The following is a 14,572-nucleotide window of genomic DNA, read 5'->3' as shown; positions in this document are numbered from 1 at the left end:
CTCCTTCTCCCCTGCAGGATGACTCTGATTTATAATTGTCTGTTTTTGCTTTGTTGTATTTTGTACTGTTATTAATTTTTTTACACTGATGTCTTATTTGGTTCCCCCATATTCTTGTTATAAGTGAAACTATCTGATATTTTCCTTTTCCTTCTGGCTTATTTCACTGAGAGTAATTCCTTCTAGCTCCATTCACGTTGCTGCAAATGGGCATGAGTCTCCTGCTTTCTAATCTCAGCAAACTTCGTGCCATTCTGCAGTCTGAGCAGCCCCTGTGGGTGTAAATGACACCATGACTGAGGTAGGCATGGAACACAGGATTGCATCAATTTTGACTCATCCTTGCCTTCCCAAATCCACTGAGGTGAGTGGCTGAGGGGGCTATAAGCTGGTGGGTAGCCAGATAGATGGGCTTTCCTTTGGAATTGGGCTGTTGGGAGCAGAGCAGAGGAAAGGACCAGCTGGTGGAAGTTGGTGGCAGAGCCCCTGACATTTTGCTTGCTCCAGGTCATACTCCTCACTGCTCCCTGGTCTGATATCTTCTCCAGGCTCCATGGTGGACTCACAGGGCCAGAACTCCTGTGAGAGTGGAGGAGGAAGCATTGTGGAGGGTCAGATTAGGGGGCTTCACTGTGTGTTCACCATGGTGACTAGACCCTTCCCAGGGCCTGTTTCTCTCTGGCCCACTTAGGAGCCGCCTCAGCAAAGGCCCCACTTTGCCTCAGGGCCCAACCTTGCCTGGGGTGACGGCTCGGCCTGGGATCTGACTGAGTGTCACCACTGTGTATGAAGTCCTGCTGTGGTCCTCGGACTCCAGTGTTCACCCACTCCAGTGTTCCGCCACCCTCTCCACTGGCCTCAGGACCCAATACTTTTTATTTGTGAAATTGGGAATTTTCTAGTGCTTCTGGGAGAAAAGGGCCACTTAGCCGCTAAGTGGGTTTCTCATTTGCTTGTGTTACATGAAAGCTGGTTATTCCGAGGAATTTTTCCTCAGTCTGATCCTATTGCTTCATAGGATTCAAAAACCCTCAAAACTTCTGGCAAGCTAATGGCTAATGACACCATTTTTCAGTCCTGCTAGTCACTTAATTTTTTTTTTATATCTCATTTGTTATAGCATATGCCAGAGAGAAGCTATCCCTTAGACCTTTACTGTTCAGTTTGGTAGCCACTATGATAGGTGGTGACTGAGCACTTGAGTGTGGCTAATTCAAACTCAGGTATGCTATATTTGGAGAATAAACTCAAGATTTCAAAAAAAAATAGATGTACAATATATCATTATGATTTAAATATTGATAATATATTAAAATGATGATATATTGGCTAAAATAAATTTGGTAGTTTGAAATTTTCACCACTCTGTGTGAGATTAACTCTTGATAAAATAGATTTTTTTATGTATTCATGGAAATTCTCAGAGAGGTGGCCTGTGTGGGCCCTGAAACACCCTGCTTTATTGCTTGTATTTTTTTTTAAATTAGTCAGTACAGACCAACTATTGTGCTTAAGTAAGGACTCCAGAGTCTCTTAGTCTCTTCTAAGAAATAAGCTTCACATTTACAGCAAAGTTGGAAAATATGTAGATTGCAAATCCCCTGTTCAAAGACACTTCCATTTAAAAATAATACTTCTTTGCCAAGTGTCTCCTCTGTGTCCTGAACAAGGCAGAATGAGAGGTGTGGGTGTCAGTTTGGTGTGCCCCCAAGAGAGCTGTTAAAGGCTTGAGAACTGGGCCTCCCTTGTGACCTAGGGGTTAAGTCTCAGCGCTATCACCTCTGTGGCCTGAGTTTAATCCCAGCCAGGGAGCTCACCCACATGGTGCAGCAGACCTCTCCTGTCTCGTCCGCTGCTCCCCTCAGCAGTGTATTTCTGTCAATCTGCCTGTTCTGCTCCCCACTCTGTCCCTGGTGAATTTTCTCACCCCTGCATCTCTGGCTTGCACCCCAGTTCTTGTATGCATAAATTAATAAAAAATATCTAAAAAAAAAAAGGCATGAGAACTCTCTGTTCCAATGTCAATGGTTACCCAGTGTTGCCAGCAGACCTGAGGATAAGTGTAGAACAAGCGATGTCTTGGGGGAAGCAGTGTGAGTAATACCTGGCATGATAGTTGGTGGGCAACAGACAAGCCAAATCCTTTGATAGGATTAAGTCTTGGGTGGTTTGTGATTCACATTTCCCTGCAGCCTAGTGCAGAGAATGAGAGTGTGCTCTCATCCAGAGAGGGCTACAGCCCCAACTTGGGCAGATCGAAATACATCATATTAAGGAAGCAAGCTTTTGTTTCACTCTGAGCTTTGATCAGGAATTGCTATTGATGTTTTTCACATACCTAATTTTCCTATTGGACATATAAATGCAATTTCAAATGTGAAAGACTGGCATTACTGGTGTTTGAGACTAGAATTCATATCCAGTTCCAAAAGTGGGATTGGTCTATAATTTTATTCTTTGTGTCTTTCCACTCCCCCTCCCCCTTTCAGTAAATTATGCAGCTCTCTATTTAATTTTAGGTTCTGGAATACCTTATGGAAAATCTGGGGATTATTTCTTGAAAGCTTGAAAAATCCAGAAAGTTTCTTGGCCCAAGAGTTGAAAAATTACAAAATATACAGTACACAGATTTTAAATGTACAGCTTGCTGAATTTTACACCCGTGTAATCACTGCACAGATCAAGGCATAAAACATATATCTCCCCAGGAATTTCCCTTGTACTGTTTCCTAGTCAGTGCCCACATAGGTCCACAGGTAAGCCCTGTTCTAGTTCCTGTCACCATAGATTAGATTTCCCAGCTTGTGAACTTCATGTAGGTGGAATGATCTAGAACTATTTTTGAGTCTGGATTTTTTTACTCAATAACAAGTTTTTGAAGTTTGTACATTTTGTTGTTTGAATCATCATCGTTCATTTTTTAAAAATTGCCATAAGGTATATCATGGAAATGAATATGCCACGATTTGCTTATGCATTTTCCTGCTGATGGGTGTTTGGGTACCCCAGTTTCAGCAGCTATGACTAAGGGTTCTGTGGAAAATTCCATTACACTACCTCTGTGGACATCTGTTTTTATTTATTTGGTGGTATTTCAGGAATAAAATTCCTGGGTTATAAGATAGGTGAATGTTAAACTTTAAGAAACTGCAGTTTGCAAAGTGATTTTACTAGTTTACATCCTTGCCAGCACTGTAAGAAAGTGTTAATTGCTCCATATTCTTGCTAACATTTGATATTGTGAATCTTTTTATTTTAGCCATTTTAGCATTTCTCTGATGAATAATAACTTGACCATCTTTTCCTATTTTTTTGGCTTATGCACTTAATTATTTGATATAATTTTTTCTGTTTCATATTTGTTGCCTAAATTGATATTTCATTTTTCCTGCTTATTAAAGATTTTATTTTATTTTTTTAAAGATTTATTTATTTATATATTTATACAAGCACTGGGTACAGTCAGAAGTGTGGGAGGGTGAAAGGATACACCAGAGCCAGAGCAGGGAACAGAACAGGCAGACTGTCAAAATACACTGCTGAGGGGAGCAGTGGTCGCAACAGGAGAGGTCTGCGCGCTATGTGGGACCCTCGCCAGTGGCTGGGGATCGAACCGGCGTTGCAGAGGCTGCGGGCAGCTTCACAGCCCATCGCTCAACCGCTGCGCCACCAGTGGAGGCCCTTATTAAAGATTTTAATGATCTATTCAGATACCATGTATTCTATTGAACCAAGTTTTCCAGTTTGTCTCATCCAGATTTTCAAATTATTTAAGGAGTTTTAAAATTTTGCTTTTGTGGCTTTATCCTTTTTCTTATTCCTAATGTTTATCCTTTAATAATTAGATTGGCCAATTTTATCTATTTTGTTGAGCTTTTGAAAACGCTCAAATTATTTTATCGCTTTTATGACTTTGTGTTTTCCATTTTGTTAATATATACTTTTAACTTTATTGGTCACTTAATCCTATGTGTTTGAATTTTGAGCATTCTTTTCCTATGTACTTTTATCTTAATACTTTATGCACTCATTTTCATTTTTACTATCTTATTAGTCAAAACTGGGCATTGTTTTTTTTTTTTTTTTCTATGAAGAAAAGTAGTATTTTCCTCTTGAATAGAGCTTTGTTGATTGCTTTTTTGGACATAAACTCTACTTCAAAGTCTTATTTAATGTCTAAGTACATAACATTTTTGTATTAACTTTTTATATTGCTGCATTATGTTCAGATAGTGTGGTCTTCACAACTTTTTTTTGGAGATTGTAACTTCTGCCACAGTTTAAGTCACTTTATTGTCTATTGCATGGTAAGCAATACTGGTAAATGTTTTTTCTCTCTGAAATCAGTCTTTTCATACAGAAATATGTAGCAGCTAAAGGCGGTCAAATATATAAGCAGACAGCATGCTCACAGTGAGCAAGTTAAACACGGTCCTTGCTCTCATGGAGGGTCCTCTCTAGAGGTTTTATGTTAAGCAGCCTTATGAGACTTGAGCTCATGACTCCATATTTAGGTGCTGGGGCTCTAATTGCCCGACCAGGGAAAAAGTGAGCACCAGCCCATTGGCTCCAAGGGATCCAGGACGCAATGGGGATCTCAGCATTGGTTCCCTGTTTGGTTTTCTGCGCAAATACTGGTAATTTATTTTTTTCTGTCTCTGAAATCAATCTTTTCATTAAAATCATCAGCTGTTGGCAAAGCATTACAAAAATAAATATTAAAATATGGTATTTTTAACAAGCTTTACTCTTTTACAGTTTTACTCTGAATCAAGACTTGTTATCTTATCTCCCTGCCTTCCTAGAGGCATTGCCAAGTGTGTTCTGTTTTGGGGATCCACTGACCACCCCCCATCCTTCCTCTGCTCCTCAAGGACATGTCTTTTTGGTTAGCTGGGAAGAAGTTACCCTTTACTCCCCAATTCTGGCAAAGACATTAAATTTTTTTTCTGTTTCATCTTTTTCTTTAACTTCACATATTTTTATTGAATTGATATCTTTTTTTTTCCCACCACCATCCCTTATGCCTCTTGGCCCTTTCTCCCTCCCCCTTCCTCCTAACCTCAGAAGCATCACTTTATTTATTAGTGTCTGCTAATTTTTAAAGTGTTGCTTTGTTGAATCGTTTGCTATGTAAATGTCCAATATTTTTCTTTGTCATTCTGTTTTACTACACATAATTCCCTCAAACTCCTTCCATTTTGTTGTAAATGGCAACATTTCAGCTTTCTCTAAGTCTGAATAATATTCAGTTGTGTGGATATACTGCAGCTTCTTGATCCAATCCTTTATCCATGGGCAGTCACTTTTTTTTTTTAACCAGAAAATTCTGTCCTCACACCGGGGTTCAGGTTTCTGTAAATAAAAACCAGGAAAACATGTACACTATTTATGCTTTCCTGACACATCTCTCTCCTAAGGCAACGAGCACAGAGCTGACTATGAACTTCAGTAATGAGGAAAAGTGAAAATGAAGAACAAGGAAATCAAACTTTTAAAGAATGCCTCAAAAATTACTCTATTTGTAATTTTCAGTATGCTCACAAATTGAGAGAGTTCAAGAAGCCATTTAGCCTCCCATTCCTTGAACTGGTGGCTTTCCAGCACCTATTTCATGGTTTCCCCTGCTTTTGGACACCTCTACCCAAGAGCAGTCTTCTGCTTGTCCTCAGTCTCTGTTCTTTGACCAAGAGCGGGTGGTTATATTTATGGATATACTCAAACTGTTTGCAAGTGTCTATAATTATTAGAGATGCCAATAAAAAACTTTTCCCAGTCTCTCCCCGCAGCATGTTTTACTTCTAGAACTCATTCTGTTTGTGCTCCCATCTGAGATTTTTCTTGATGGCACATGGCAACCTGTATTGTGTAACCAGGCCCAGAAGCACCCTGGTTAAAAGTCAGGATCTGAAGTTAGACTGTTAAGCTAATGTTCCAGATCTGTTGCTTTATAGATGTGGTAACTTGGGCAAGTTATTTAATGCATGTAAATCTCAACTTTTTATCTAAAAAAATGAGGGTAATGGTACTTATTTTTTGGGCTGTGTGAAGTCAATGAGTTGATACATAGTTAGCCTTTAATCCCAGTGTTTGGTGAGAGCGAGCACTGGTGGATGTTTTCATGGTCTTATTATCACTATCCCAGCCATTGTGTTCACCACCACCATCATTGCCATTCATGAGTAATAAGGATGGTGACCAGTTTCATGGTTGATATACAATTTCCAATCCTAAGCTAGAGGCATCAGAAGTGTTTTCTTAGATAACATCCTGCATGATTTCAGATCATGCTGACCTGACTCAACCCATGGTGTAGTTATGCAACACTCTTATAGAATTCTGGTGATTAGATTTCACCCATAACGTCATACACTTTGTAGTTTTTCTTCATGTAAATATTTACATCCTTGGGAAAGGACAAATAAAGTACTGAACTTAAGCCCTTTTTGACTACAAGTATTCATATTTTAAAGTATCTTTTGAAAGTTCTGCCATATGTAATATGTATAGGAATGTAAACATATATGTACACACATATATGAATGTCTGTCTAGGTTCATATTTTCATACAAATTATTCTTCATTTTAAAAAGGCAAAATGAAAGCAACATGAAAATGGGAAACGAAACTGTCATCTCTGAGTTCCTCCTCCTGGGCCTGCCTATTGAGCCAGATCAGCGAGATCTGTTCTACGCCCTGTTCCTGGCCATGTATCTGACCACTGTCCTGGGGAACCTCCTGATCATCATCCTTATTTACTTGGACTCTCACCTCCACACTCCCATGTATTTGTTTCTCAGCAATTTGTCTTTCTCAGACCTCTGCTTTTCCTCTGTGACCATTCCCAAATTGTTAGAGAACATGCTGAGCAGAGTCCCTTCCATCCCCTATGCCGGCTGTCTGACACAAATGTACTTCTTCCTGTTTTTCGCAGATGTGGAGAGCTTCCTCCTGGTGGTCATGGCCTATGACCGCTATGTGGCCATCTGCTTCCCTCTGCACTACACCACCATCATGAGCCCCAGGCTCTGCGTGGCCTTGCTGGTGCTGTCCTGGGTACTGACCACTTCTATCTCTTTGTTACACACCCTACTCATGGCTCAGCTTTCTTTCTGTGCCGATAATGTCATCCCTCATTTTTTCTGTGACATGTCAGCTCTGCTAAAATTGGCTTGCTCTGACATTCAGATCAATGAAATGGCGATATTTATCTTGGGAGGGCTTGTCATTGTTGTTCCTTTCCTGTTGATATTTTTGTCCTATGCACGAATTGTGTCCTCCATCCTCAAGGTCCCTTCTGCTAGGGGGATCCGCAAGGCCTTCTCCACCTGTGGCTCCCACCTCTCTGTGGTGTCATTGTTCTATGGGACAATCATTGGCCTCTACTTGTGCCCTTCTGCTGACAATTCTACTGTTAAAGAGACTGTCATGGCTGTCATGTACACTGTGGTGACCCCCATGCTGAACCCTTTTATTTATAGTCTGAGGAATCAGGACATAAAGGGAGCCCTGGGAAGAATCTTTTCAAAGAGGATAATTCACTTTTCTCTGGGGCAGTGACTAAAGGTGCAAGTATGTGTTCACACAGTAGGTGTAATATTCATATGAGTAGTCTTCTAACTAGTCTAATAGAATCTGTCCTGAGCACTGCTAACATAGCTTCCCTGACACTTCCATGGGGAGCACTCCCCAGTGTCATCTGGGGAGGATCCATTGTGCTTCTTGGGTGTACTGTACAATGAAATGTCGGATGTGATGGAGCACAAGGACTGACATGTAGTGGACACTCAATAATTATTATTCAATGTTGAATAAATGCCACTCTAACTTCGGTGTTTATTGCACTCCTAGAATGTACAGTAGTTTCTAATTCCTTAAGAAATGAATCCAAATTTCTTAGCCACATCAGTGCTTTGCTTTTGCCAAATATATCTAATCAATAAAGAATATCTTCCAATTTATTCAGTGCAAATTCTTGCAATTTTTTATTCTCCAGGATTGCAATTTCTCCTCTTGCTAACTTAATCAGTTCTTAATTTTATGTTCAGGTATTGATTCAAAGAGCACATTTTAAATTGTCTTTTCTTTTAACCAATTATTTGTCAATTATATCTTTTGATAATATCGATATTTTGGATGAGAATTCCTCTTTTGAATTGAAGTTATGTTATTTGGAAAGGGCCATAGTTTTCTATTGTGAATTATTTAATTTATAAACAGTTAAGTGGCGAGCTATATGTAGCCTAAGGTAACACAGATAATAACAGAAGGACTAGAATCTATTTAGGACTCACAGGTACATTCTTTTCTTCTCTGGAATATTATGCCAAAATTATTTGATTTTTCTTTATTTCTTATAGCCAAGAATATTATAAGTGTCTGGAAGATAGGTGCTTTAATGCCCAGTTCAGTGTCTTGTAAATATTGATTTGATTTGAAGACATTTTCAAATGTTCCTTGATATGAATTTGTGCCTCAAAAATCCCACCTTTTGAAAGAAGTCTTCCTAACAATAACAATTTTGACTTTATTTCTTCTTCAATTTTTTAATTTATTATGAAAAGAATGCACTTCCAAGGAATGTATTTCTTGGCATACAAACAACAAAGAAATGATAAAACAGAATGTATGTAGGGTCCCCCATAATTCTGCTTTCCTCCCATGAAGACAATTAGTGGTTGAATAATAGTCCTCTAGATATTCCCTATGCACAGATTACATATATACGTATGTATATATGAACACACACATATGTATAACAAGTAAATAGGACTAAATTATACATGATATTTCTCATTGTTTTCACTTAAAATATGTTTTTTTAATTCATCACTTCCTATAAAAATACTTAATTCTTTTAGGAGTTATGTAGTGTTTTGTTGAATGGATACACTCACCATAATTTATTTAAATAATATGTTTTTTTTTTCCTAAATAATCTGTTCTTAATGGGCAGTCGGGTTAGCTTCAGTTTTTGATTATTTTTAACTGTGCTTCATTTCAGTTTTACTTCTTGATCCATATAGTTTCTTGTGAACTTCAGCTATATTCTGTGGACACATTCTTAGAAATGGTTGCACAGGATCAAAGCATATGAACATTCTGTAACTGGGTAGAAATTGTCAAGTTGCTTCCAGGGAAGTTTTACTAAAATAAACTCCCTTCAAAAGTAAATGAGACTGGTTGTCCCTTTACAATATTCTCAACACAGTATATTTTGCTTTCAAAATATTCACCAACCTGTTATCCAAAATATGAGCCTTTCTTTCTTTTATCTTAAACTCTGTACCTGTAGGTTAGGTGACAAGGCTTTTTATACTGATGAACTAACTACTTTTCCTCTGGTGTTATCTGTTCATGTCCTCTGCCTTCAGTTAGTTTTCTTTTTTTTTTTTTTATCATAAATAGTGTCATTTATTTATCTTGTAAGTGATATTTACCTTAGTTTGTTATTAATCTTTTGACTTTGGTGGTGATGTATTTTTCCCTTACTGAAGATCATAAATTTCCAAATAGACAAATAGGTTGATTTTTACTTCCATGTATGCACTTTTCTTTGACTCGTATAGAAAGGTTTTTCTGTCTCAAAATTATATTATTCCATTCTTTTTCCTTTTTCTTGTACAGTTTTAGCTTCTACCTCTCTATCTGTGATCCATCTGAAACTTGAGGTAAGACAATCACTCTTTTTTCTCTTTTTCCCATCCCAGTAAGTCAGTTGTTCTATCTTCACTGATGTAAAAATATTAGCGGTATAATATACTAAGTACTGCTATACATTGGAATATATTTCTGGACTCTATTATATTATATTAATGTCACTCTATTTTTGTATTAGTACCATACCAGGTATACATTCATAATAATACACTGTAAATATCTTGTGTGACAAGCCTGCCCCAATTTTGTGCTCCTCCAACTTTTCTGACACATTTATCCTTTCAGATATGCTTCAGATCTATTTTGTTAAATTCCAATAAAAGCCTGTTGGAAATTAATTGAAATTACATTACATTTATGGATTTATGAAGAATTGACTATACAGTTGTTTTACAAAACATATAAGGAGTGTATTTCCATTTATTTGAGTTTTCTTTTTCTTTTTAAAGATTTATTTATTTATGCATACAAGAACTGGGGTACAGGCCAGAGGTGTGGGGGTGAGAAGGGTCACCAGAGACAGAGTAGGGAACAGAACAGATGGATTGACTGAAATACACTGCTGAGGGCAGCATCAGGCGAGACAGGAGAGGTCTGCTGTGCCATGTGGGTCAGCTCTCTGGCCAGGGATCAAACTCATGCTGCAGTGGCTGCGGATAGCTTCATAGGTTGCATTTTATCCCCTTGCGCTACCAGGGAGGCCTTATTTGAGCTTTTTTAATAGAATTCTATAGATTTAAAAATTTGGTACCTGCATATAATTTTCTACATTTGTTCCTGGGAATTTTATATTGAAAAATGTTGGGAGGAAGGAATCACTATTGTGTTTTTGGACAGGTAATTTTTGTGCATAGGAAGTTATTGGTAATTTTGTGTATCAATTTTGCATCAGTTGCCCTTACTAAATCCTCTGTTTTCTAACAAAGATTTTCAGTTAAATATCTTGGGTCTTGCAGACATACAATCAAAACTAATATAAATATTGGTAAGTATTCATACTCCTTTCAAATATTTAGTTCTAGTCTTTTTTTTTTCTAATTGCATTGACTACCACTTCAAGAATAGCACATAATAATACTGTTTCTAATGAGAGTTTAGATGTAGTGTGAGACTTTGCTTTTTGTCACCCAACAACCAGTGAGTTGAGGGGGTGATAGAATTTTCCACATAGTTTTGGGCATTGGGGTGGGGTATAGTGAATTTCCCCTACTAGTTGGGAAGAACTCTGGCAGGAGGCAGCTTTGCAGAAGAGCCTACTGCTGCATGCAGCAGCCGCATCATGGCAGTGCTGGTCTGGGAACTTGTCTGAAATGTCACTTCTGCCTCCACATGCACAGACATGAAGCTTTCCAGCCACTGGGACCATGCAGGGCTGAAAAGCTCTTATACATGCTGGTGGGATGCAGACAGCAGGCTGGAGTCGGAAGCCCGTGTGTCTCCAGAAGCAGGGTAAGGTGTGAGGAGACCCTGAGCAGTGGCTAAGGTTAGATCCCAAGCCAGATGGAAGATATCACCAAGTCCAAGGGAATCAGTAGTACCAGTGAACCCTGAGAAGGGTTCAGCTTCCCCTCAAAAGAAAAATCATGTGTTATTTAGCTAAGAGATGTCGATTTCCATCGACAGTGACATTAGCAGAGGCTCCTGAAATCAAGACCATACATAGGCTTGCAAATCTAGAAAAAGTGTGAAGTCAACACAAAGGAAATGAATGAATTAATAAATAAGAAAAGTTAGTTGAACTGAAAACCCAGAAACAAAATAGTAATAGTAATCTAAATGTTGGTTCTTTGGAACTAATACTGTACCAGATAAAATTTTGGCAAGTACAACAAGAATAAAAAGATAACAAGTACAAAGAACTCTAGGAGTGTAACAGGAGAAAATTAACAGCTAAAAAAACCATTGTAAAATTATGTGAATATGGTATATAAAATGTTGGCAAAGTTATATTTTAGATATACATATTGCTAGAATTTGCTCAACATGATGAAAAATATTGACTATACTACAAATCTTTGAAGAGAATAGTGTCTTAGTTTGCTGATCTTGAAAAAGATCAGTTGGTTTCTCTAAGCTGTTTTTTCCTCTTAGGCAATGAGAATAATAATAATGGTATCTTCTTCCTGTAATCTTGTGAAGTTTAAACGAGACAAAGACAGTTAAGGCAGTGATGGATATATAGTAAGAATCTGAAAACATCAGAAAAGTTAGGGGATGCTAAACCATAGAGCATTCACTGCATATGATTCTATATCATGAAGTTAAAAATGAGAAAGTTCTTTTTGTAGTGATAAGAAAAGATCTCCTGGACATATTGTTTTATGGAAAAAGGAAATTTAAGAATATATAGAGAATACTATTTATGTTACAAAATGATAGACAACACACAGAGAGGGGGAGAGAGAGAGAGAGAGAGAGAGAGAGAGAGAGAGAGAGAGAGAGAGAGAGAGAAGAGAGAACTGAACTTTTAACAGGGATGGCAGTGGAAGTTGGATTGGATGGTAGTCAATTTTACTTTTAAAATTTATCTTTATCTCAACTTTTGAATTCTTACCATGAAAACAATGGCTATAGTATTTAAGGAATAGAATAAAATTTTTAAAAATACTTCAGCAGCTAGATCTTTAGGGAAGTTTCCGCAAAAGGAGTCTGCAGAGGTGGGTTGAGACACTGCAGCACATCCAAAGACAATCTCTTTAAGACCCTCCTCAGACCCCTACTGCTTCTCGGCTTTCCTCTGTCCTCCCCCTGCTGCTGGTCATACTCTTCTGCCCCTCTTTCCCGAAGCTACAAGATTCATTCCCTACTTCTTTGTTTTCTTTTTGTTTGTCCAGAATTTAAAAGTATACTCTCTTTCAAACATTCAGACATAGTTTATTGCTATGAATCCATTCCTATGAAAAAACAGTCACATATTTTGCTTAGGGTCTAATTTTTAATTTCACAAGGAATAAGAGACTGTAGCATCAAAATTGCTAGCTCTTTGCAAAGCAAAAAAAAAAAAAAAAAAAAAAAAAAAAAGGGCCTCCCCTCTGCAGCGCTGGTTCGATCCCTGGTCACCAGACAGAGTCCCACATGGCGTGACAGACCTCTCCTGCCGTGCCCGCTGCTCCCCTCAGCAGTTTACTTCATCAGTCTGCCTGTTCTGCTCCCTGCTCTGGCTCTGGTGAATCCTCTCACCCCGCGAGCTTCTGACTGTACCCAGTGCTTGTATAAATAAATAAATAAATAAATCTTTAAAAAAAAAAAAGTGAATTATTTAAAAAAAAAAACAAAAACCCAACCCCCCTCCCTCCAAAAAAACCCCCAAACAAACGAAGAACACAACAACAAAAAACCAAACAAAATAGCCGAGGGGTGCTCTTTTGTAATCCGTATTGTTGAAATGCCAGTGACCCAGCCCCACGGTCATTGCTCCGGGGCTGCAGCCTTCCATCTAAGCCCCCTTTTCAGGGCACCTTTGACCTCTCTGTTGCGGAGGCTGTAGATGAAGGGGTTCAGCGTCGGCGTGACCACTGCGTAGACCACGCTGGCCAGGCGGTCGTACCTGGCCGAGTAGGCCGAGGATGGTCGGAAGTAGACGGAGAGCACCGAGCCGAAGAAAAGCGACACCACCACCAAGTGGGCGCCGCAGGTGGAGAAGGCGCGGCGCCGGCCCCCGGCCGCCCGCACCCCCAGCACGGTGACGAGGATGTGCGCATAGGAGAGGGACACGAGGAGCAGCGGGGTCAGCACCACGGCCAGGCCCTCGGTGAAGATCGCAGTCTCCTCAGCCGTGGTGTCCGAGGTTGCGAGGCTCAGCATCACTGTCATGTCACAAAAAAAGTGGCGCACAGGGGCGGAGCGCGGGTAGGAGAGCGCGGAGATGAGCAGCGTGTGCAGCAGCGAGTGCACGTGGGCCAAGACCCAGGACGCCGCGACCAGCAGCGCGCAGCGCCGAGGCGTCATGATGGTGCCGTAGTGCAGGGGCCGGCAGACGGCCACCGCGCGGTCGTAGGACATGGCTGCCAGGAGGTAGCTCTCGGTGATGCCCAGAGCCACAAAGAAGTACATCTGGGCAAAGCAGCCCTCGAAGGACACAGCCTGGCCGGGGTGGAGGAGCCCGATCAGCAGTCTGGGGACCGTGACGGTGGTGAAGCAGACGTCCACCAGGCTCAGGTGACCCAAGAAGTAATACATGGGGGCCTGGAGGGCCCCGTCGGTCCTCACCACGGCCACCATGCTCAGGTTGCCCAGGCCGTTGAGCAGGTAGACGCCAAGGAAGAGCAGGAACAACAGCGGGTGCACGTCTGTTCCGTCCATCAGACCCAGGAGGAGGAACTCTGGCCGGGTGGAGAGATTGCCCAGGGCCATGGGGTGCCTGCACAGGTGGGGGTGCTGCAGGGAGAGACCAGGCAGCAGACCTGAATCGGAGCACCTCTCGGTGAACCTCTGCATAGTGGGGCTCCATGTAACTTTTGATTTTCTGCTTGCTGACATGACTTGCAAATCATTAGGCTCACCCAATTTAGTCATTTTATGTAGAAACTGAATCTCAGGAAGGTGTTTTAGGGTAGTGAGTAGGCTCAAGTTTTAGAGTAAATCAGACCTGATTTGATTTCTGGTTCCACCACTCAGTGTGGCCACTCAGAGCTTTATTTATTTTCCTCCTTAAGTGAGAAAAATACTAATAGCTACCCCTGGGGTTGGTAGTGAGGATAAAGTGGATAATGAACTTAAAATGCTTAGCACAGTGCCCCCACACAATAGGCACTGTTTATGTACCGAAACTGTACATCTACCCACAAACTACTATCCATCCATATCACCATTTACTTAGTCAAACAAGTTGGGGTGAAATTGGGACCCAGGCCATCTGAATACCAGATGGGTATAACAGTTTGTTCATAAAATATCCTACTGCATTTACCAT

At 40.1% G+C, this 14,572-nt stretch overlaps 2 protein-coding genes across 2 annotated transcripts; one reads left to right on the top strand and one right to left on the bottom strand.

The window, feature by feature from the left end:
- Positions 1-6,609: 6,609 nt before the first annotated feature.
- LOC311174635 (olfactory receptor-like protein DTMT) lies at positions 6,610-7,560 on the top strand (the record flags this gene model as incomplete). Its single annotated transcript, XM_084239222.1, has 1 exon — positions 6,610-7,560. One exon carries the CDS (start codon positions 6,610-6,612, stop codon positions 7,558-7,560), a length of 951 nt encoding a protein of 316 aa, XP_084095348.1.
- A 5,508-nt stretch (positions 7,561-13,068) lies between these two features.
- Positions 13,069-14,013, bottom strand: OR1R1 (olfactory receptor family 1 subfamily R member 1; the record flags this gene model as incomplete). The annotated part of the gene is made up of 1 exon (XM_084237885.1): positions 13,069-14,013. One exon carries the CDS (start codon positions 14,011-14,013, stop codon positions 13,069-13,071), a length of 945 nt encoding a protein of 314 aa, XP_084094011.1.
- Positions 14,014-14,572: the final 559 nt, after the last annotated feature.

This window comes from Talpa europaea (assembly GCF_964194135.1).
Source record: "Talpa europaea genome assembly, chromosome: 7".
Classification (NCBI taxonomy): Eukaryota; Metazoa; Chordata; class Mammalia; order Eulipotyphla; family Talpidae; genus Talpa; species Talpa europaea.
Note: the sequence above shows the minus strand (reverse complement) of the source record. Positions and strands in the feature narration are given on the sequence as shown.